This window comes from Lates calcarifer, linkage group LG9 (assembly GCF_001640805.2).
Source record: "Lates calcarifer isolate ASB-BC8 linkage group LG9, TLL_Latcal_v3, whole genome shotgun sequence".
Lineage (NCBI taxonomy): Eukaryota > Metazoa > Chordata > Actinopteri > Centropomidae > Lates > Lates calcarifer.
Window position 1 is genome coordinate 2,682,948 of NC_066841.1, and position 24,991 is coordinate 2,707,938.

Below are 24,991 nucleotides of genomic sequence, written 5' to 3' on the forward strand. Positions count from 1 at the left end.
TCTGTTTTTGTTCGATGCTGCACAGATTCCACGTTTACACCCAAAAACATAGGAAAATAAGGCCTAGATTGAAAATATCCTGTATGTTAAGCATCTTAATACTGTTGAAAATGTAAGAGTTTAACTGTAACAGGTTGGGAAAGAGTTGTTAGCGACATTCAGCTGTGAATATCTTGGCCGAAACACAACAACTAGTGTATTTGCTCTTAACACATTAACTAAATCAAAAAGTGGGAAGTCGCCATTTTTAGAATCTCGGTGACAATGAAAGAAGAAGATGGGAGGTTTGAAAAATGAGCTAGTAGGATGAGAGAAGGGGGAGCGTGGGCAGGAGAGGACGATTTCATGGGAAAGGATTTGAGAAAAGAGGAAGAATGGAAGCAGTTAGGATGGGAGGGCTGCAATGACAGGCCTGTTATTAAAGCTCCCACTAATAAACGCTCTGTAGCCCATTGAGGAGCTGAGATGAAGACGTTGTGCTGAACCCCAGCATCTGTGTGTGTGTGTGTGTTTTATACACATGCTGTGTTGTCATATCATTTTATTTGTTTCACGTGTGTTTGGAGCAGTAATTACAGCTATCATGCTTTTGTATTTAGACCAGTAGTTTTTCTGGATAACACCACTTTTACATGTGTTGAATATATTCTACTGTAGCCTAAGCACCTTTAGGTTACACCATCACAGTGACTCCCATTATTCTTTTGTCACTTTTATTGCACATAATCCTTTTACACAATAAAAATTAGAAAAGCATCGAAACTGTCACATTATTTTTCACCTAAATGCAAACAAACAAAACTCTATTAAATACTAGAATCAGAAAAGCAAAAATCACACTGAAAACACTTCACACTGATGACATTCAATGATAAAAGAAACTCGCTGTTTCATTCAAAAGTGACAGAGGTCAAAGCTGTAGACCAGCACTTGAAACAGGAAGCGATTCAGTGTTTAGCTCAAGGGCACCTCAGCAGGATGAATACATGGGGCTTGAAACCCGGAGCCTCCCTTTACTGACTGGATTTGAAAGGACTGGTCTCCCTTCTGGGGTTGTCGTAGCTGCTAATGCTAACATAGCCCCCCTATGTTGCCTTAAAATGTCTCCGCTTCCCAACGTATAGGAGAAATTCTGTCTTCTATAGATTTAGTTCTTGCTTCTCTGCTAACAAATTGTCCATTGCTGAGATTATTGGTCCATTTGAGAATGGTACAAACCATTCAGGATCACACACAAGTCACTTCACCTGTTTGTCTTTTAATTTAAATGAAATTTCTTTTCTTTCTAGTCTCTCAAGCTCATTTTTAGAGCTCCACTTGTCGTTCTGTCAGTCCTTTTTTTTGAGGACTCTAGTTTTCTCCAACCACATATGACCATACTCTGTACTTCCTCTTGATACAGACACGTAAAGGATCATGTAAAAGCAGGTATTTGTAGATGACCATTCTCTAGGCTTTGGGCTTTGTTTCTCCTGCTACTTCTATGTTGATAAATGCTGAAAATCTGAACAGAAATCTCATAATTTCACAGTTTATGGAAGGAAAAAGTATCTCAGCAGGCGCAGACAGGAACAATCAATGATTTTAAAAAAAGAAAAGAAAACAGTATTTGCACTTTGCTGTCAGTTCAGTTTGTTCTAGGCTTTTCAATGTCTTCCCCATCTCAGTTCACATAATCCAGTTCTTTTTGCTTGTATTGGATGGAAAGCAGTTTTCTTTTTGTACAAATATCCAGTGTTAATCATGATATCTTTGATAATCACACTTTTTTTTTCTCTGAGATTTAAGCTGTGACACTTCTGTTATGGTATTACAGTATGATTGCACTGTGTCTATGCAGTCAGAGGTCTTTGAACAGCTACCCTGAGTAAAAAAACTGCTGTTTTATTTCCTTTCACGTTTACCTGGGAATAAAAATCGAGGTCACTTGAACAAAGATCAAGAGAAACTTCACATTTGTTTTGCAACCGAGTGCAATCAAACCATCAAGCCACTAATCACAGTAATAAAATGTGATTGTCCTGAACTTATTTCACACATACTATAAACACACTCTGATCAGAACAGCTCCCTCTTGCAGGCTGAAGACTTTTGGTGGTCACGTCTGGAGTCGGCGATCAAAGGTTAGGATTCAAGGGTCGTACATGGGGTTGCTGAAGTTTCCTAAAGTGCCGTAGTCGCTGTCCACTAGGGGACCGTAGGATGGACGCCTGAAATGTGCAGTAAAGAGACAGATGAGCACATTATAAAATTACAGTAACAGTTGCATGTTGATGTAATTCGTAGGAGCTTTGTTTGAACTCTGGACTCACCTGAACTTGTAGTAGTACAGCCCACCTAATACTACGATGACGAGTATGATGAAAAGACAAATGATGGCTGCGATACTTCCTAGAGAGAGAGAGAGAGGAAAAGAAAGATGAATCAAGTCTGAAAAGATGCTTTGTTCTGGCCTCTCTATTCATGATGCTGCAGCTCCACTTTATACAGTTTAAAAAGTCCTTTTTAGAATGATTTTGAAACATAAAACCTACCATAAAAATATAGATAAACTCAATCAAAAGACTAAAACAGGAGGTTTCACTGGGTTGCAAGTCATACTATCATCTAAACACACCTCATAGTTTCCTGATTGGTCCGACTCATGTACAGTGGTATGTGTCCAGGCTGATTATACTTCTGGTAAATCTATAATGCTATTGCAGGTGAGACTTTATGGCCATTTGCCGCACAGTGACCTAAAGATAACGTTTTTTTCCCAGCAGACCAAACTGACCTTTGAGCTTTAGTATTAATTAGTAATCTCTTTGTGGGAAACTGTAACGGCACACTGCTGAAGGTCTATTTGGTTGTGTGTTTGAGATCCAGTAAAATGCTCATACAGGTATCACACTTCAAATCTTTCCTCTTATCTAGGAGCAGAATTCAATTGGTAAACACCCCTTTGAAAATGGGTGCTATAGGGGCTCCATTTGATGCTCTAACACAGTGTGGGACCTTATCTTAAACAAATGACCTGTTTATTGATGCCTATTAACTGTTGGTTATCGGTCTTGAATTCATCATGGAATAAAGCTGTCTGATCTTTGAACTCACTTGGTGTTATAGTTTGAATAGATTGAGACTGATTTGGTTGTGTTTGGTTTGATGAGTCAGTCCAGCAGGTGTGTCAGATTTGAGTCCCAGTTGGACCAAGTCACTTTGAAAGCCTTAAAAATGTCTCAAAATGTGGCTAAAGATGTGAGGAACCTTCTGAATATAAACAAGACTAAGAGTCTACAACCATGCTAGCTAATCTATAAGGCTGGGCACAATGGTGCTGAGAGCTAAAAAAAAAAAGAAAAAATGTGTTCAAATGATTCAATGTGTTCACCATTTTGTGTTAGCATGCTAACATTTGCTAAATATAGCACTAAACCCAAAGTTTATGCTAATGGGAACCATGAATGTTTGTATAAAAGTTAATAACAAACCAACATGTAAATGTGGAGATATTTTAGTAACATTACCATCACCACAGCAGCATGCCACTAGCAAATTTACGGGAATGCAAGAAATTAAGAAAAACCCTGGTCACAATGGAATTATTTCGAGGGTAGGAGGATGGAAAAATCACAGCTATTTCAAGACTGTGATTAAACACTTTGAAAGAAACTTCTTTCCTATAACTAGTCTTGTAACTAGTTAGAGTACTTTTCTACTGCATTTCAATCAATTCAATTCAATGCAACCAGGCTCTAAATTTAGTTCCTGGCCTCCTAATAGTCCGCTGAAGTGTATATTTGCAGATTAATAATTCCAATTTAGTTCCAGACTTAAGTTTCTGAGCCTTTTTGGTTAAAACAGCTTCTTGTAACACTTTCAACAGGATCCCTTGCCTGGAGACACCCAAGTTCATAAACCACTGCCCTAGAGAGACGTAATAAAGTTTTGAGTCAGATGTGTTATCAGATGTGACAGTTACTGATGATGGGAAGGAAGTTTTCTTAATGGTTCCTGTACATGAGGGACGAGTTCAGACTCAACAACACCAAAAGCAAATGAATCAGAGGTTTAACAGTTTTGTGAACGACAGAAGGTACAGGGAAAGCCTTTTCTTGCAGCTGCTGTTGGTTTTCACTCATTCAGTTGGTAAAGATTTGACTGTAAAGCAAACAAGGAAGTGTGAGAGGCAACTGCTTTGTTCACATTTTAACCACAGATTGACACAGCGCTTACGCAGATCAAAGAGGAGGAGGAACAGATAATATGATCCATGGACTAAGTGCATGTATGTCTGACCTCTTTAATCAGAGAAGAGGTCAGACTCTGCACTCTTGTAGGAGTGGTAGCATGTTGCAATGTTTGACACATTCAGAGACGCTCACAGTCAGATGATTTACAGAAACAAATGGTTTGACTGTGCTTTTATAATGAGGTAATGAATTGCTGCACAGGATGAGGCCATGCGTGACAAACAAGTTGTTTCTTAACAGAAATAACAAACCTCAAGAAATACAGGATCATTCAGTAAAAACGACTACAAACTAATGCAACACTATTGGGCAAAATGCTGCGGCACACCAATCCAGCCCTCAGTGCTTTTTTTGGTATGAGAGCAGCCGTAACAACAGAGGAAGAATGCAACCATGTATCTCTATGCACATTTTCTCAGTACATTAATATTTTGTTTATATTGCTTCTCTTTGGTGTGGGTAAAGTGCTAACATGAAGTCATGTTTAAACTGAAATATCTTAAGTACTGGATGAACTTTGTGCAGACATTCATGGTTCCCAGATGATGACTTCTACTGATGTTGGTAGTCCTCTAACTTTTCCTTTAGCACTAGAGAAACTGCCATGAAATTTGCAACATATATTCAAGAACCCTAAAGAATTCAAAGTACTTTGGCGATACTCTGACTTTCCCTCTAGCACCACTAGTGGTCAAAGTTTTCTCAGTTTATTCAATGAAATATTCACATCTACTTGATGGATTGGCACTAAATTATAGTCATTCATGGTTCCCAGATGATGTATCATAATGACATTGGTGATTCCCTGATGTTTTCTCTAGTGGCACCAGCTGGTTGACATTTTTTGTTGTTACTGAAAGATCTCGACAACTATTAAATTGTTGTTAAATTTGGTTAAGACATTCACAGTCCTCAGAGGCTGAACCGTTAAATTTGTACTTCATTTATGATCAGATACCTGCAAGACAGCCTCAGCTGTACTTTGTGTTTAGTGCTAATTAGTGAGTGTTCGCTCATAACATATCCTAACATCTTAAACTAAACTGATGACCATGGTAAATGCTAAATGTGGCCACAGCTGCTAGCATGAATGTAGACTCCTATACAGATTTGCTCTAATATAAAGATTAAACTACTGTTGCTCATTGTGTTCTCCCTGAGTGTCAAATAAATTTGTTTGTGCAAAAAAAAAATTTATATATAATGAAAATATTGGAAAATAAAACAAAAATCAAGATACTTTTATACCTGAGCTCAGAGCTTTGGATTTGTGTCCTTCCTCAACCACTGTGGTGGATTGGATGGCACTGGTGGAGGTGTTGATGGTGGTACTGGTGGTGGTACTGGTAGAGGTGATGGAGGTGGTGCTGGATGGGGCACTGGTGGTGGTTCTGGTGGAGGTGATGGTGGTGGTCCCAGGTGGGACACTGGTCGTGGTACTGGTGGCGTTGCTTGTGGTGATGCTAGGTGAGGTACCATTGGTGGTACTGCTGGAAGTGATGGAGGTGGTACCATGTGGGTCACTGGTGGTGGTACCGTTGGCGTTGCTAGGTGAGGTACTGTTGGTGACATCAGGTGGGGAACTGGTGGTGATACTGGTGGAGGTGATGGAGGTGGTGTTTGGTGAGGTACTGACGGTGGTGCTTGTGTTGGTGGTACTGGGTGCACTAGTGGTTTTGTTGGCATCGGTGGTGTCGTTACCGGCAGGTGGTGTGATTGTGGTGTCATTGCTTGTCGTCACAGGGGTTGAAATGGTTGGTTGAGGTAGAGAAGAAGAGCTCTGGGTCAGACTTGTGGTAGATGTAGATGATGGAGGGGATGCAGTCAAGGACTCTGTTTGTGAAGTTGTTGAGCCTGTAATGTTGTTTTTGTTGGTTGAAGCTGGCGTTTGTGTAACTCTAGTGGTGGAAGATGCATTGTTGGTGGACAGAGTTGGACTGGTGGAAGTTACGACTGTAGCAGTTGACTGGGTAGACTGGCTCAGCAGTAGACCTGCAATTTAAAAAAAACAAGAGCATGTCAAAGTTAGTTTAAAGAACTGAAAACCTTGGCTTGGGCTTGGAAACTACTAACTTATAACAGGAAGTCTGTGTTCCTAATTGGGACGTGGAAATTGTGGACATTTACCAGGAAGGGAGAGTCCAACAAAATAATGCAATCAACTGTATTATGGGACATATAGGATGCAGTGTTTTTGGTGCTTGGTGCAATAACTACATAGTAGATTTCATTGTGTTAAGTTGTAGAAACAATAAATTAGCTTGTCTGTTATTTCAGATGTGATTTAAACGCTGGAAAAAGACAGCTCAAAACCGAGCTAGCAGCAGGTCCAGAAGTGGAAGACAGCCAGTTAGCAGAACAACCCACATCAGACGCAAGGTTTTGGTGCAAAATAATTCACCTGTAGTTGTGCAACAGTGATCTCAAACCATTTCAAATCAAATAGCAGTCATGAAACAAGCAAGGTGGGGCAGAGAAATGGACAAAACCAAGCGAGCTAGCAACATTGCTCAAAATAAACCAGGCTAGGTGAGTGGAACCTGCAGCCTTCCCAGAATAGCAGAGGATATAATTCATATTATTATGTATGTTAAGCAATCACATGCATGTATAAGGTTCGCTTGTAGTTTCTTGGCCTTGTAAAGTACCACATACAGAATATTCATGTATACATTTAAACAAACATATTACACAAGTATAAAAAAAACTATGTTAATTTATGAACATGAGGCTTCAAATTAAAGTCTTACATGCACTTTGACTGGTGATTATTTGACATTTTTATAAACAGAGAGAGAGAGACTAGCACATTTGTTGACAGTAAAAAGAATAATGTCAGACCCATCCTTTAAGATGATTATTGTTATTTATTTTGATCAGTCACTGTCTCAACTTCAACAAGCACAACAGATTTACATGGAGGACCATGTGAGAGACAAAGTTTTGTCATCTGTCTTTCAGTGTGAACAGGAAATCAGGGCAGCAGTGTGGTGTGACGCATTCAAGGTTTTCCTGTCCTCTTAACACTAACAAGTCTTTTTAGGAAGCTTCACACACAACTCCACTGGAAATAAATAATAAAAAGTTTTTTGTTTTTTTTTTCATCTTGTGACAGAGAGTCTCATTCTTTCAGAGATCATTTTACTTTATCCAGTTATGTAAGACTTGTCACTACCCACAGGTTTCACAGTCAGAGTAAAACTAAAAAACAGAGGAAATATCTCATATACCTTTTCACAAACAAATCAAACATTAAAGACACTTTCTGTTTTCTGTCAGGCAGAGCCAGCCTGTTAATCTTTTAAAACAAAAAATTAACCTGTGACACCATCTTTAAACCAGTTTTAAAAAGTGAAAATGAAATCAAGTTATCTCACCCAAACAGAAACATCAACGATTCCTGGGGTTTAGCGCTCCATCAGATAGTAAGAGGGACGTTTCTGTAATGCAGCCTGCATATTAATCTGAATTTTAATGTTGGTGAGCGTTCCCTTCACCTCCTGGAACTAAAATTTTACAACTAACTACTGAAATGTAGCTTATATTGATCCTGAGATGTGATTCTTGTTCACAGCATTTACACTAAAGGAAACAATTACACACAAACAGAGACAGAGTCAGGAAATGGAAGAGCATACACTATTATCAGAGTTTACTTACATGTCAGCAGACTTAGCAGGCTGACCCTCATCATTGTAATCCTTTTACTGTACATGTATCTCCACAGATAGTTGTGTAAGCTGCAGCTCTGCACTCTCTGCTTCCCGTGGACGGCTGTAGTGTGTGTGGCTGCCTGTGACTGTAGGTGACTGATTGTAAGAGCCCTGGGGGCGAGGCTACATGATGACTGAGCCTAACCTCACAGGGCGGTCACATCATAGCGAAAAAAAAAGAAAAAGCTATTGTGATGAAGACTTTAAAAATAAAGACCACAGGAAGTGTAATTGGTAGAGTGCCTATTCTATTCTAGTTCTTGTAGTTGAGCTTGTGTTTACAGGTGCTTATACAGTGTTCTGTATTACTGTACAGAGAGCGCTGGGTTTATTTATTATACCACAATATTTCTGTGAGGTTTCAACGGGTAAACAGTTAAACAGGTAAACTATCTATCTATCTATCTATCTATCTATCTATCTATCTATCTATCTATCTATCTATCTATCTATTGTGTGGCTTTGCCCAAATTATTATGTTTTTTTTTTTTAGTTTTAGTTTTTAGTCATGGATCACTGAAATGTTAGTTGTAATTATAATCCCTGCCAGCAGAGGGCAGCACTTACATTTAAAATGAGGCCAGCACAGAGATTTAAAAGAGAACAGTGGGACGAAAACACACTGATAAGTAAGGATTAGTATAAATTAATTAATGATCACCAAACAGAGAAAACACTTCTCCAAGTGTTTTCTCCAGTTTTGAGCTTACACACCGCCTGTTGTCTGTTTTTGTTATTAGTCATGCTAGTTTCACGGCTTTAGAGACGGCAGTGTCAGCCTGTCACTTGGTTGGTCCGCCACTCCCGCTGAGACGAATGGATTCCCGTGAAATTATGTTGTGACTTTCACACCTCCCATATGATAAAACCTTATGACTTCCTTATGATCCTCCTGGGTTTGGATGACACATTCAGGAAGAAGTGTCATAACTGTTGTTTTTACTTTTTACTGATGCACAATAAGGGCAAAATTTCTCTTTTCCGGTTTTGAACCAACCTACCTGAGGAATTCTGGCCGACAGAGTTAGTTTCATCTCTTGAATTGATGCTGTTCGTCTTTTTAAAGAATTAAATCAAGATGTCAGGGCTTAGCACCAACTGAGACAACACCTAAAGATCACTCAAGTGTAGGTAGATGGCAGAGTTTACTCACATGCTAGCAAAGTTTGCAGGATAACCGTCATTGCTGTGTTCCAGTACGTTTCCCACTAATTGTAGACTGCACGTTGCTTTGTGCTCTCTGCTCCCTGTAGATAACAGAAGTGTGTCTGGCTGATTGTAACCGTATGTGACTGATTATAAGAGCCTGCAGCCGAGGCCAACTAATGGAGGAGAACTGGCCGTGTCGTGTTGTGTTGACGCCTTGTTTTGCCAGCTGGAATTTGAACTAAAAAGTGTAAGAAACTTCCACCTCAGGCCTCAGAGCTCTCGCAAAGATAAACTTGAACGATCAGGAAGGATCCCATAAGCTGTCTGAGCCTCACAGCCAGAACATTTTTATTGACAAAAAAAACACACAACTTTGTGATCTGGCATGGATCTTTCTCAGGCTGATGCTCCTGTCCCTCAAGACTTTCACATTAGAAAGGAAAAAGATGTGTCTTTTCCTTTCAAAATCTTCCAGCTTTTGGCAGCAGAGGGAATATTCCTGCCTCCCAAAAACCATCTGCACCGGCTAATGACAGTGTTTAGCCTCAGTGTCTTGTCAATCATCACAAATTGAGACTTTATTTGATGGTTGATTTTTATGACTGGTCTTGAGCTCCTCTGGCATCTCATTTACAGCACTGTCTCTATGTTATAGGTTGGAGTTTGGACTCATTGGGAGTGCTGAAGGATGTGAGGATCATGGTCATGTGAGTAAACATTTGTAAATTAGCTTATAAATGAACAGGTAAGCAGTGAGGAGATGTTGGTCCCAAGCCTCTGAATGACGCGGATATTTGGCCGAAGACCCGAAAAGACGGTGTGGTTAAAATTCGTAGGGCTGCAGCTAATTATAATATTCATCGCTTAATTGTTTCGCCTGTAAAATCCCAGTGTTGTAGAGTCTGTCAGAAATCTGTAGTTTCTATTGTCAGCCAGCAGAGGGCAGCATATTCATTTACAATGCAGCCTGTACTGGAGAATTAAAACAATGTAGTGTTGGTCTCTTTTAACCCTCAGTGAGTCCCAACAGTATATATCACAAATACGACATGAATACAACATGATAAAACATCCTAATCATAAATCCTTGTCTCAGTAGCTTCATTATATTAAAATGTTGTACATCACTACTGGTCAGTTAGAGTTGTATTTGGCTTTAAAGAGCAGAGAGAGCAACTTCACTTTAATCATAGAGGAAAACTGTCGAGGCAAACCGGTGGCCTACACATTAGATTTAAATACGACTGATTTGTAACAGAGCGTACTTATCTTTATCTTAAAACCTGAGACGAGAAACTTTACTTTTTCAAGATGTAACCAAAACCACAGTCTTTCCTAAACTATACCCATGTTTTAGTTCCATAAGAGGTTTATTATCCTCTGTCTTACTTCTAGTTGGAGGACTATCATGCTCTAAATCTTGGTGTTGCAGTTTGCATAATGCTTTAAGGGTTGTAAACAGGAAGTATAATGTTACTACAGATTTGGTTGTGGGCTACAGTGCGAGCCTCATCCTTCTTAGCCTATATTTGTTTAGTGTTTGGCACCATTAGAAGAGTGCTTAATTAGCATTAGCAAGTCCTGTTTTCTCTGTACCCACTGATGAACAGACAGATGACACTGGATTATTGCGACACTGAGGAAAACTTAAAAACAAGATGATTCTCAAGTTAAGTTGGGGAGTTTTGGAAATATTAAATTAGAAACACAAACATTTTATTTTGTCATCATCTGCAAACTAACATAAATTTTAAAAAGCCATTAATAGCTATAAACTACAATAACTCACTTCCCTTTGTTTTTTCGAGGCTGACTTGCACCTGTCCCTTTCGCGTCATGCAGTATCATTGCGTCACGTCTCTCCATCCCCTGCAACTCTCCCCCACCTCACAGTTGGAAATCGTCTGGCTCAAACACAACACTATGCAGGAACTCAGTCTCCAGTGTCTGAAAACATGTCTCTGTCACTGTTTAGGTTTGTTTTTGACCCTGCATTAGTGTCGAAATAATTAGTGTATGAACTGCTGGTTGCAGACCGAGTAACTTATTAACAAAAACACTTAAACTTCCAGTTCCACCTTGTCGGAAGTGAGAGACAGCATGAATTAGAGCTGCTCTAAAACCCTAAAATGCACATTGATGTTAAGACATTTCTGCAGCGGATCAGTATTGTTTTCACTGACAAAGGCCAACAGTAAGAGGTTTACATACACCTCAGTGGGAGATGAGAATAATGGACACCTCATGCGGTGACCTCGCTGTGACGAACTCCCCTCCGCTCCCAGCCGATTGCCTAATTAATCGGCCTGGCTGCTGATAGCCCTGAATTAGTTTGCAAAACAAATGAGGACTGCTGCCGTGCCACTGAAACCTCAGTGGAAAAGGGGCAGTGAAGGAGGGGCCGGCATGAATGAATAACAAGACGAAACTTATTTAATATTTCAGAAATAACTTCATCTTTCTTTCCGTGTTTTGTCCTGATTGTCCTAGAAGGTACAACAGATGATGTGGAAGTTGTTCCGTTGACTTTAAAAGGTTGCGGGTGGAGTTTAGTGTTCCTTCACGGCAGGTGGACCTTTGGTTTTTCTGGAGGTTGAACCGCTGCCCACGCAGTCATTATGACCGCTTTTTTCTTTTTAAAGAACTTTTTGCTTTATGCAACACAGGAGGTGTGCTACTGCTGCAAAATACAAAGAGGGTAAAACATTAAAGGGATTTTTCAGGTGCCACTTCATCAATAGAATAATGGGGGTAATTATCCCTGGAGTGGAGAAAGGTCTGCAATTTAAATAGACCGTTTGATTGGGACTGGAGTTTAGCCACTGCTAGATTAAGTGCAGAAAAAAGGTATCCATCTGTTTGTGTGTGCACTTGTGTATTTATTACTCATGCTGTGGGGACATAAATCTGTTTACACAGGCACATTGTGGGAATATGACTTTCTTTTGGGGACAAAAAACAAGTCCACAAACGTAGGTTGGTTTGTTTTTCTCTATAAACTTTAGCTACCATGTGTAACTGTAGAAGACCATGACTTAGAGTCTAGAGCTGTGCTAGCATCTCTGAGAGGCTGGAGTGCTTTGCACTAAATGCTAATGTTAGCATTCTAATGGGAATATTGAGGTCTGTGGTTTTAACACAAGCTCAAGACATTTTCACATTTTATTCCACCTTTACAGCCTTGTTGTGTTTCTACTCACACTCTTTCAAACTCTCACTAACTTTCTAAGAAGAAAGGCTTTTGTAGAAGAGCTCAGAGCTAAATGAAATGACCAGTTGGAAGCTTAGTGGTGGAGACGTTGACGTCATGTGACCATGGTGTAGTTGGTTTATAGCCTAACATTAGCTTTTTACTTCTGGAGGTTGTGTTTGCATTGTATTCAGGCAGAACAAAACGTGAAAGTATCATAAACTTTTGTTGGTTACAGTTAATTTCCTGCAATAAACCCAGTGAAAAAATCCTGTTGGACTACAAATATATGTCATCCCTGCACCACTCTATGGTCATAAACCAAATAAATGCTTACAACGATGACTGTATATAAAGGAAGTGGAGACACGTCGTCCGTCTTTATCCCACCTAAACCGTTCTGCTGTTGTAAATACTCCGCACTAATCCTCCAAAAAATAAAAATAACTTAGGATAGAAAATAAGTTATTTGTGTGTGTGTTTGTGAGTGTGTTGCACGCTTTATGAAATCACTCTGGGACTCATCCAAAGCCCAGTCATGCTGTGAAATATTAATTTGTAATATATACTCTGGCCAAAGAGACTCCTGAATATATGCAGTGGGCATTTCCATTTGTTAGTCATTCAGGTCATGTGCTCTTCATTACGCACACAAACATTTTCCTCTTGTAAAACTGTTCCCTCAACAGTTTTCTCCTCTTGAATCCTTATTACCTGATTTAGAAGTTTCTTGAAACCAAGCTAACGAATCACCTCAAAAGTGAAGAAAAAGGTGGGAAATAAACTGAATTCCCAGTGTGGCAGTGCGACAAAAGGTCACACAGTTCTGTTTTGCAGGTTTACTTCACTGTAAGTGATTTGACTCGATCGTACAGCTGCTACCCGTCGCTCTGTACATCTTAAAAAAAGGCCCACCACAATATTGTTGCTCTTTACAGTGGACAGACGAGTCAGCTCATCCCCCTCATCCAGTCCCGGCAATCACCCCGAACTTAATGAGCCAGTGACCTTTCACGGCATCATTTTGCAACACACAGTGTACCGCTAAGTCATAATCCACACGGCCTTACCAGACTGTATGATTTGCATTTATATTGACGGGAGGAATGTGATGATTGATGCAGCGGTGGTTGCAGCGACTGCAGCCTGGACACAGTCAGATAAAATGACATATTGGATCATCTTTGGGGGCGCCTTTTGGTCTCCTCAGCCGAGTCGAAACCAGACAACTTTTCTTTTTTTAAAATTTATTTCTGTTTCACACATTGTTCTGATGAAGTCCCAGCGGTCTTAGTGAAGAATGGGGTCGATGACGATGATCAGTCGACAGCTGCTGGGAGAAGATACCAATGTGAGGAAGTGCAGGGACATCATTGAAGAGTTTTTGCTCTTTCTAACGTTCCTAATCAAAAAACAGATTGTGATTAGTGACACAGTAATAGGCAAACATAATCAACTGTTAATCCATTGTATAACTCTTTTAATAAAGTCACTTTTAAACTTTTTGTAAAAAGACTTAAACACTTAATCAGATTAGGTTTGTTGGGAAAGTTGGGATACTGTAAGTCCAGAGGAGAAGATTTTTCTCACATAAAAGGGAAAATCAAAGCATAGTGTTCCATAGCAGTGGAAATGATTGCCTCTGGCAGTTATTATTCTTCATCCTGACCTCCTGTTCCGTCCTGTTCTCACCTACCAGCCAAACTAATGACATATCCTGGCACGAGATCTCATCGCAGTTGACCGCAATCAACCACAACTAAAAATATCTGCCAGCTGTTTTAATGCCAATAAATCCTTCCTCGGCCACTGTTTTCTTCCTCTACGTAGCAAAGATGGCGACCGTCGCTCCATACTCAAGTTTTTGACCGTTTTGAGTGCAACATCCTGGTACTTAACACCCTAATGCACTCAAAATAGCAAGTGAGTGTGGAAATACGTAAATTTAGACACTTATTTTTTCTCATTGGTTGTATTCAAAGTGTGATTTTGACAAATGATTATTCATTTAAGTGCAAACATTTGCTGTTTCCAGCTTTTGCCTCTGTTTTATATCTTTAGAAACTGAATATCTTTCTGTTTTAGCTTGTTCCTCGTTGTCTTGTTGGGCTCTGGGAACCTTTAAAAGACATAAACTAAATGGTCAATAATTGCCAGAATCATCAATATATCAAAACAAAGTCCTGTGGGAACATGCTAGGTGTACAGATACATTATAGATGCTAGTTTCTGGTTAATTTTACCAACATTCTCCATCAGTGTCCTTGAATGTTGTGTTTAAAGTATACACAGTTTTTATATTGTGCTGCATCTTCTTTAATTTAACCTTCATTATGCTAATTCCAGACTATTTTATCTGCAGCTATGAAATTACATATAATATCATTATCTTTATCAGAGATATCTGATGTTTAATTAAAGTCCCATACTATCATATCAGTCTAACTCAGTTACTGTTAATGGGTATTTTTTAATTGACTGAATGACATTTTTTTCTCACCAGGGATCTAAATATTGTATAAACGCACCATGAACTCCTACCAGTTCAGTGCTGCCACACACACACCTCAGTGTTAATTTTATTTTCTTTTAATTACTCTCACAGCTTCCTCACATAATGACTTTCTTAAAGTTTGATTCCTTGGTGATAACAGATACGAGTTTGTCTATGAATACGTTTAGAGGAGGTCTCAGCTGATTGCTCCAGTAGTTTGTCCTGTTTTATTTATTTATTTTTTTCCTCATGGACGTAGATGGGTCATGTGAGCTGCTCCCGTAATGTGAAAACCTGCTAACCCTGGCAGATGGTAGCAGTGGGTGATGCAGTCTGTTTCCCACCGCAGAAATAACTGCAAGGCATAAACAAGCAGGGATCTGTGACTGACAGGAACTGGCATTTCAGATTATGAAGGTTAGGCTTTCTTCCAGCGAGTAATCACCACTTTTTTACTTTTTCTTTCACTATTTGACCGCCTTCGCAACTTTAAAAAACTCAGTCCTGGAAAATGCCACAGTCAGAAGAAGCATGGACTCTTTTTTTTTTTTTTTTTTTTTAGTTCTGCACCTCAGGAGGAGTCTGCCTCTCTGTTCTGTATGTTTAATTTACAAAAGTACAGAATGTGCACGGGATGGGACATTAAAAATGATATTAAAACTACAAATGAAGATGTCTGCTCATTAAGTTAGAATTGTTATTCAGTGGCAATTCAATATATGTACATAATTAACTTAATTATCTCTCTATATAGTCGTTTTAATTGTTAGTGGCAGCAGTAACCATTCTGGTGTCGCATGAAAAATGATGGCATCACTCAGCTGTATTGAGTTCCCAGTAATGCCAACCCAACATTTCCTACTGCCGCTTAAAAAGCTTTCACCAGGCTTTTATTGTGAAGCAGTTACAGAAAACACAGTGTGTTTGTCACTGTGTTTAACACTGACTGCGATCATTAGTTAAAAGTGTCTAATATTTGTGGCACATTTTGTTGCCAAATCCACCTTAAGGATGAAAACATCATTGATATCCGCCTCAGTTTAGTGGCTACAGAACTTATTTTATGCTTCCACAAACAACCCAAGTCTTGTTTTGATTGCTTGTCCATTATACGAGTCTTAATCTTAAGAAATAAAAGCAATAAATTCAATAAATCTCAAAACAGCACGCCTAATAGGAGCGTGGCCAAGGCAGAGTACCAGCTGATTAAATTATTAAATAGCGTTTAAAGCAACATTATGTAACTATTTTATATTAAGATAACAATCCGGAGTTAGTTTTTCAGTTATGATCTCCATCTAACTCAAGAGTAATGCTGAACTGTAGATCAGTTAAAAAGACTCAGAAGCCAGGAAACTTTAAAATATCAAGAATTGTTTTTCAGGTTTAATGGCATCACTTTTCTGGCAAACCTTCAATTCGCCAGAAACCCAGAGTCACTTTTAATTTTCTGACCCTCTTCAACAAACTAATAATGAGTGTTTAGCACGTAAGCATACTCATTTTCATTTTACAGTTTGTACTCCAGGGGTGATTATTAATATCACAAAGACAGTAAAATTGCAAAATTGGCTGAGAGGAGTGCACTTGTCCTAAAATAACCTTGACCAAACTTAATGCACTGTTGCTACTTTACAAAGCATCTATACAAAGAGGTTGTCATTAAAGTTATTTCAAACAGTGACTGGCTGCAGTATGGCTTGTTATATTCACTATGAAAACTTATGCCCAATCCATATCATCCCCAGGGAAGATGCCCTTAACACTGTGGCCCTAATCAATCGCTTTAATGAGCAAAGTCAAGCCTTCAATTGGCTGTGAGAGCATGGTCAATATCGACACACAGCTTTTTAACAAATGTCCAACACATGGCAGATGTTGTTGCAGTTAATTGCGCTCCAATATGACATGAAGTGGCTTCATAATCTATATAATACATTCTTGTTATTTGTGGTTTTATGTACTCTTTCTATGCACTGTCTCCTGCTCTCTGCTGCTGTTTGTCCTCTTCTGCTTTAACCCTGAATCCTTCTGCCCTGCTATAGCGTTAAGCATCCAAGAATAGCAAATCTATCCAGTCCATTTTTCATCCACCCATTTTCTGCTGGTTTTCAGTTATGAAATCCAGCTATACTGCACTTCTCTCCATATGTAGTCCAGAGAAAAAGAAGCTTCGGGGGGGATAAGCAGAGGATTTCCATACAGCCTTCGCCCCCCTGTTTATATTCCAAGGCCAAAATGAACCACAGGCTTTTTTTTTCCTCTCTCCACCCACTGGCAGAGCCCAATGATCAGCAGCTGGGTTCTGAATTGAAACAGAGAGAAAATAGCTCAAATGTGGGGGGAAAAAAGAGTGGGAGCTGGAAAGTGGGCAGACACAGGCAGCAGCACTGAAGTGGACGCCATCCATCCATCCATCCATCCTAACTACACCCCATATTGCTCCAGCTCCACCTGCAACCTGTAACCTGAGATGTTCCCCGGCCAAATTGGCAAAGTGAGCCCACCTGTGTAGTCTAGATGTGTGCTCAATATTCTGGATTTGTGCCCATACTTTGTTTCCGAATCCAAGACTATACACATGATTTGCATATCGATTTTAATAACTTAAAATATACTACAAAGAAATGATGAGGCCTTTAAAAAGTCACATTTACATACGCAAGTTAATACCCACAACAGCCTATAATTCTTCTCTATTCGCATGTCAGCACATAGTAGAAGAAGGCAAAAATTGTGAACTCGTTTGGCATGGCCTGAAACTCTTCATACACCAGCCACATATGACAACATCAGATAATATTAGGCCGGCCCTGGTCATCTGCGGGTATGACTGCTCGCAGCACACTCAGCTGGATCGAACCTTCTGCATTTTGACAGCTCCATGATGCCAGAGAGCTTTCTGGGAAGCCGGCGACATGCTGTGAGTCAAAAAGCACCATCCATCTACCCCATCAACCCATCAACAATCATGGAAATTCTGCCCCGGCAAACAGTGGCACTTGAAATAGATGGAAGTTGTTTGTTACGGCTAAATTATTTTTTCTTTTTCAGTTTTTTCTACACGCTGGGACTGTAATTTGATCTGCACCTCTTGTTTCCAATGAAAGAGAATCTAATTGTTAAAGCTTACAATAATATTTTATACAGTACTTTCAACTTTGTTGCAACAGTTTTGGGAAGATGCTTTCCAGTTTGCACAAAGCCAGGTCCTACAACCAAAGAAACCATGACCAGACCATTGAAGAGACCATTTTGGTTTGGAAGAACTCCAGAAGAAGTCCAGACCTAAACCTCATCCAAAAGCTTTGGGATGAACTGGAAAGTCAACTGTGATTCAGACTTTATCACCCAACTTTAGAACCTGATGAACTTTTTCACAGTTCTATGAAAAGTTGGCAACAAAACATGGACGAAAGGACCGACAATGAAGTCCAGGCTTTACTGAGTTGGCTGGCTTACGTCACTTCAGCATTCCCACTGGCTCCGTGATTGCAAACACAAAAAAGCCCTTGAAGGTATGTAGTTATCAGGAGAGCTCACCCAGTGAGCAGTTCCTCTCAAGAAGTCCCCAGAACCGTTTGGTCTGAAGACACCTAACGTTGGACTTCTCAAATGCTCTTGTGGCTAAATGGAAGAATATTTCCTGAAAGCAGGTTCCAGAATCTTGTGGGAAGTCTGAAACCAGAGGAGAGGAGGCTGTTATAGCACCACATTAATTACCCATGTTCAGCACTCACATACAGGTGTAATGTTTTGATGTCCCTCTTCTATTTCCTGTAGATTCATGAGGCTAGTCAGTGTGGAGACTCATTAAGTTTCATATATATCAGGAGATAAACCTTCACATCCAGGCAGTAAATGTTTAGAAAGACACAGTTTCCCTGTTTGTATTTACAGTGGTTGGTGAGTGGTTACGCTGCACTAACATTTTTAATTTAACAACAGATGCAGTGACTACATGTGTTGTGAAAGGTGTTATCTCTTCAGAATAGATGGAAGCTAGTGCCCGATGCTCTCTTCAATCCTAGTGATTGCTGATGAAACTTGTTATTTATTCACTTGAGAAAATTGCAAAAAAACAAGTTCGCAAGTTCTCAGAACCTAAGCTAACATTTTGTGATTGCTTGTTTTGTCTGAACAACAGCCTAAGAGGAAAATATGACTAAAAAAACAGCAATTATTCACATTTGAGACACATTTTTACTTAAAAAGAACATGTTGGAGATTTATTTTTTACAAAAAAGCAGTCTGGTTGGAATTAAAATCACTGATATATCTCTAAATCAAAAAAGGTTACAAGGTTATCGTCAGTCTTTTTCCCCACCGTGCCTTATTTTATATGATGTGACCGTAGATTGAATTTCTACCACGGAGGACGACCGGTTGTGTCTTGTTTACATTTTCCAGCACGAGTTCTTGACTTACGCAAACACTCTCACATCTTCATTTTCTCTCTTCACTCCCTCGCTCTTACAGACCCACACGTGAATACAAAGCGGCAGCGCTTCTCAGACAACACACACCCGGACAGGCACTAGCCGAGATGACTATCATTACAGTGCATCTTCTAAGTATTCCAACTCAATCAGAGGTGATACAAAAGGCCTTATCAGAGCTGACGAGCTGCCCTCTCAAGTCCCCTTCTTCCTTCTTCTGCTGATTGCAGCTATCAGTGGCTGTGTGGGGGCGAGATGCTGCCTGATAACTCTCTCCCTCTCCCTCTCAAATGAGCCCATCTTCCACGTTGATGCTTGCAGAGGTGATGTCCCCCCAGTAGGTGTCATAGCATGTGGTGTGCGCACACATAGCGGCTGAATGTTAAATGTAGTGCACTTTACCGTTGAATGTCACGAGATATTGGTTCATGTTTTTACCATCCAATTTTCTGTTTCAACATTTTAAAATTACTGTTATTATATATGGTGTTCAGACCGGAACATCTATTGTATTGTTGTAAGAAGTGATCATTTAGCAGGAAATATGTTTACCATGGCAGTCATCCATGTGTCCTGAAACTCAACCTCAAATTCGTCAGCTACCCATAGACTAGATTGAATAATTTCTTTCTGTGACTTACATCATTTCTGTCATTTTTGCTCATGATACAGATTCTTATACCTAAACTCAAGATGCCAAGTACCGATACCTGGCGTATCGTGAATAAAGCAATATAATGCACCAAGGGGTTGTACTGGTCATATCTGGACACTTTATCTGTAATGTCCTTGCTGTATGGATGAACACAGTACTATACGGTGTACACAGTACGGCACAACGGAAATGTAATATAATTGTGCTCCGGTGTTTTTTCAAACTGTGTGCAATAAGAAGAGGGTGAGAACATAACACTAACATTATCACGCACATTATCTCTGCTCACATTTCTCTGTCAGTTTACATTGAGACATCTTGTCTGTGATCAAGTGGCTGTCGTTAATGATAGCAGCTTATTAGCAGCCAGTGTAACGCCTCAGGGGCATAAGACACCAGAGAATTTAAAACCTGAGGGTAATGAGAATTATTATCATCATGTTGAGCAGGCAGCAGTTTAGATGGCTCGTTTAAAAACTAATCACAACTCATTGATGTGAGCTGGTGGACAAAGACCAAAGAATTATTGGTGTGTGTCGTCTCGTTGATGGTGGTGTTACCGCAGAAGTCATTCATACGTCTTTGAGTTTCACACGCAATTCATTCACAGCCTGAACCCCACATGAAATGATTACACAGGATTTTTATCTGCTGTGGTAGTCCTCACCACCAGTGGGTGGAAAAACATGCCAACAACTGGTGATTCTTGGCTGTCTGCCCTTGAAAATGTGTCTTTTCCACTCTTAAAAAGGAAATAAGAAAATTCTTTTTGAATATTTTAGATAAAAAGTTCACTTACTCTTTTACTGAATTTTGACTATCTCCTCTGATCTACATTCACACACTTCAAGCCTCCTCTTGTTCAGAAATCTAACACATCTCCATATCTGATCAAGCCACTTTCACAGTATCTCCTATTCCACAAACGTTTTTGGTTGTTGGATACTGCTTTATTTTGATAAAACCTTATACAGCTACTGTCACCGTCTCTACTGTTACAGCTTGAAAATCGAAATCCACTCGGTCAGTGACATTGGTAATTGATCCAACTCTCCCTCTCTTTCTCTAATTGAGCACATTAATCTCAAGGTGACTCCAGATCAATGAAGACTGCTCCTCTACTCTTCCCATTGCCCGCCATGGTCACTGTTGATCAGTCTAAACAGATAGTTCTACTTATTAATGGATTGTTTCCATTTCCATCAATCTGAAGATGAAGATTAATCTGTCAAACTTGTCACATATACAGTACACACCAGATTAGTGGGAGCTGTTATCGCTCTGTCTGAGATGAAGCGAGTGAGAAAACTGATGCTTCGACTTTCAAATTAAAAAAAATAAAAAAACGCTCCACACTCCAGGCAACAACCCCCCACCCTTTTTCGTATAACATATTAGACTTACACACACATACAGCCACACAAAATGGGTGGTGGTAGTGGAGGTGGTGGATTTTGCCTGGGGTGCCAAATGTCCGACGAACCTCTACTGAATCCAGTCCTGCATGGCAGCTGCTGAGTCTCTCTTTCTATTTTCAACACTGTCTGGTTGGCTCATTAAAGTCACTTCAGACTCTCAGAACAGTCGCACCTGGGAAAAGTTTCTTCTCACCTGTTGTCCCTTGCAAAATGGTGCCATATAATAACTGTACATTTCATTCAGACAGAGTATTTTTGTTATTTTTGTTTGTTTTGGTATATATTGGTATCATCACCTGTATATAACTGTCACTTACAGAACTGTAATCTCACCAGGACTCACAGCCAGAATATAATGATCAATTGCTAGATTATATTGATTAAAATAGGATTATTTTATTGATAAATCAATCAATCATTTAGTCTCTAAATTGTCAAATTGTCCCATAACCCAAAGGAACACAAAGCAAAAACAAAACAACAAGCAAACAAACAAAGAAAGATGTACATATTTAAAAAGATTATAAAAAGACAATATGGTAATCCTCTGATTCACCTTAATCTCTCCTCTGTTTATTTCTCTTTGTCTTTCAGCCTAAAACTAATCAATTAATTGACTGTTTTAGCGTTTACTCACAATGCAGCCTGGTTACACACATCCCTGTACATTATTGAGCAATAGCTGTACATGTGGCCATAGAATTCAATATATAATTCATTGTACAGGGCATACACTATTTATTCTAACCTACTTTGTCATGTGCTGAACGATCACTATTTAACACCAGCGCCCTGCAGACACTGTAACTACTTGACCTTTATATCGCAGCTGTATGTTTGTGTTGTTTGTATATCTATTGCCTGATTATTTAACTTTGTCTTTTTCGTGTTTACTTCTCTTTAGCTGTTTTTCTCCTCGTCCTCGGATCAAACATAATCCCCTCGTATGGTCTTCTTGCTTTTCTGTCATACATGTACAAGTGTTGTTGAAGTCATGTCTTCAATGCTCTAGTGACTAAATTAATGGACTTACCATGTACAGTCCCACATTTTCCCGCTGGGCCCCCCCCCCATCTGTCAGACATGTTCCCATTCTGACCATTATCAACTTGCCACATGACTCAAATTTCACTAAATGTCTTATTTCTGCATGTTTCACACCGCCTGTCGTAACCATGGCGACTAAAAGCATATAACTTTTTTTTTTTCATTTAACTCGGCACATGCCCCACTCCTCGCAGGATAAATAGCATATTTTAAGATTTATAAAGAGGCCGTCTGTTATGAACGAGCAGGTTGAACAGCACACTGCTTCATCCAGACACTGTGTACGAGACCTTTTCATAGTTTATACAGAGACATGAGGAGCCCTGATCTCCCACTGAAAGACAAATACAGTACATGTTTTACATCCTTGTCTCGTCTTAGTTTATGTCACCAAATTGTTTGGGCACCATTTTTCAAATTTGGACACTTGTAGTGGAGAAGAAAGGTCAGTGGATGTTGTAAACATGTCATAGTTCAGGTGAGCAGCTGAATGTGAATTTGATCACAAGTGGAAGTATAAAATGGACACTAGGGATGGGCATAATTAATCGACGGTCAGTTCCTGATTTCTAAGAATTTTGTTTTGGATCATGACCCAGCTCTGCATTATTTCCTCTTAGAAAGAAAAAGTACAGAAATGATTGCGCTGTATCCCGCTGCAATCTGTTCTCCACTGGCTTTTTCATCACTTCCCTGTCGACTGATCCAGGAGAGAATCAAGCAGCGGGCTGATTTTCTTTATGTGTATTTTCATTCTGGGTCGTCAAGAACCCAACGTACGCATTTAAGGGTTAATATAGCCAAGTTATATAACCGTAAATTCACTGTATCACTACTCCAGTGATGATTGTTCCTGACAAAATCATCCCTTACTTAATCTCTCACTTACAGGATGTGAGGATCTTACGTTGCCTTCATTTTAAAGGCTCCCACTTCCTCACTTTGTAAAAGCGTCGTCGGAGGAGGTGGTAGTGGAGGCTCACAAATTTGAACACCAACGCTACATTCAAAGAAATTGATTCACTTTGCTCGCAGACATAATCACTCTGCTTTTGGACTGCTTCTTCTCATGTCCTCATGTTGCCCTCAGAAAGACAAAAGCTGGTATGTCTCTTTTCAGCAGACAGGAGAGACGCTGTTAAAAGGATTAGCCGGCGTAATTTTACTGCACAGTTGTATGTGGTGGAGTGATATATTTCTTCTCTTTAGCAGGTGGTTTTTGTAGCTTTTAAAGCTAGATTCAGATTAGTGCTTCTATCGTATGTATATCCACAGATGGGCATCTTTCTGCAGCTGAACTGATTTGGACCCTGCTGAAGATTTGAATTGCTAAAATACCTCTGTTGTCGCTCATGCAAAAGGCTTGTGGCACACAGTGACAAATCCAGGGGCTCTGTTCCAGATGATCCCCCAAGCGTTACACACCCCAGTCCATGGAAATCAGGGCAAGAGCAAATTATCTACTGACAGAGATGGAGACAGAAATGAGCTAGAGTACAATTTAAGAGCTGAGGTGCTACCATGTATATATGTAATGTTTGTACATTTTTTTTTGATATCGTCGTCAGCAGAACAACAACAGTCACAGACAACATCTTCTGATCACGTGAATAAAGACTGTCTGAAGCATAACATAAAGTAGCCTGACGTTGTTATAGCGCCAAAACTTCTTCTGCCATGTTCAAAGTCGTCAGACATGCGAGAATTGACACAGGATTTTTATTCTTCCAGAGAGGATGTCTGCAAAAAACTAGCAATCCAAGTCATTTGCAGCAACAAGGACAGAGAGGAAAAAGAAAAGAATATGCTGTGTTTGTTTGTGTTAGCTTGTGTGAAAACCACAGACCTTATTTCAGACATTTAACCAAAAACCCACCGACTGAGGGGAGTGCTAAAATGCTAACTTATTTCCAAGTTTTAGGACTTCGCACCGCTCTCGTCAGTGACACCTGAGTCACAAAATTACAGGATTTGGACTCTCAACAGGTCCGGATATTTACCCTGCTAGGTATTTTCTTTCAGTCTTTCCGATTGCGTCTTTGAGCAGTGTGCACATAGCAATCAAGCACTGATTTGCTTCCGATCTTGGGCTTTTCTCTGCAATCTTTACAAATTGTCACCCAGTGGAAAATCAGGGCTAAAATCATGTAGTGTGAACTTAGCATTAGGTTAGATAAGTCACTTTTTGCATGTGATCTCCTACCACTTTTCTAATTTTGACTAAATGTTATTTTTTAAATTTCAAAAATGATTTAATAAGAATAAAATTAATTAGATATTGCTGAACACAAAAGAGTTGACAGGTGTTCGGCCACCTGTGTGACTGAAAGTGCATTTAATGCCGACTTAATTGAAAATCTGCCTGCTGTGTGATGAAAGTCATGAGTCAGACCAGCGGAGTGACATTTGAGTCAGAGCTTTTCAGTTGATTCAGTGTGATGGAAACCAGAACGTGTTCATTGTTTTTCCTCACTTCGGTGATACATAGACATAGAGTAGACACCTCTCAGAGGTGATCGGGTGATTCATACACTGCGAGGTTAGGGTTATAAATCTTTATTTCTTGTCGCACAGATATTACCAACGTTTGTTTAAGTGATCTGTAAAATAGTATGTTATATATTTCTTGTTTATATTTTTTTAATGTTTAT

The 24,991-nt window shown here is 39.6% G+C and overlaps 2 protein-coding genes across 2 annotated transcripts in view; one reads left to right on the forward strand and one right to left on the reverse strand.

The window, feature by feature from the left end:
* LOC108901120 (amyloid beta A4 precursor protein-binding family B member 1-interacting protein) overlaps positions 1 to 24,991 on the forward strand; it is a 50,678-nt gene that overhangs the window by 15,484 nt on the left and 10,203 nt on the right. The window contains exon 3 of the mRNA XM_051072775.1: positions 9,753 to 9,804. The gene's annotated coding sequence lies outside the window, so the exon portion shown is untranslated. The remainder of the gene's footprint in view (positions 1 to 9,752; positions 9,805 to 24,991) is intronic.
* parm1 (prostate androgen-regulated mucin-like protein 1) lies at positions 527 to 8,056 on the reverse strand. The gene is made up of 4 exons (XM_051072773.1): positions 7,896 to 8,056; positions 5,484 to 6,227; positions 2,313 to 2,391; positions 527 to 2,210 (listed from the first exon to the last, which is right to left on the reverse strand). Exons 1-4 carry the CDS (start codon positions 7,948 to 7,950, stop codon positions 2,132 to 2,134), a joined length of 957 nt encoding a protein of 318 aa, XP_050928730.1. The 5' UTR covers positions 7,951 to 8,056; the 3' UTR covers positions 527 to 2,131.

Bases quoted from the DNA above. Each gene is read 5' to 3' on its own strand.
- parm1 (XM_051072773.1), bottom strand. From the start codon at position 7,950: ATGTACAGTAAAAGGATTACAATGATGAGGGTCAGCCTGCTAAGTCTG. The intron at 6,228-7,895 runs GTAAGTAAACTC...TTTAAATTGCAG, and splicing joins CCTGCTAAGTCTGCTGACAT to GTCTACTGCTGAGCCAGTCT. The intron at 2,392-5,483 runs GTATAAAAGTAT...CTCTCTCTCTAG, and splicing joins ATCCAAAGCTCTGAGCTCAG to GAAGTATCGCAGCCATCATT.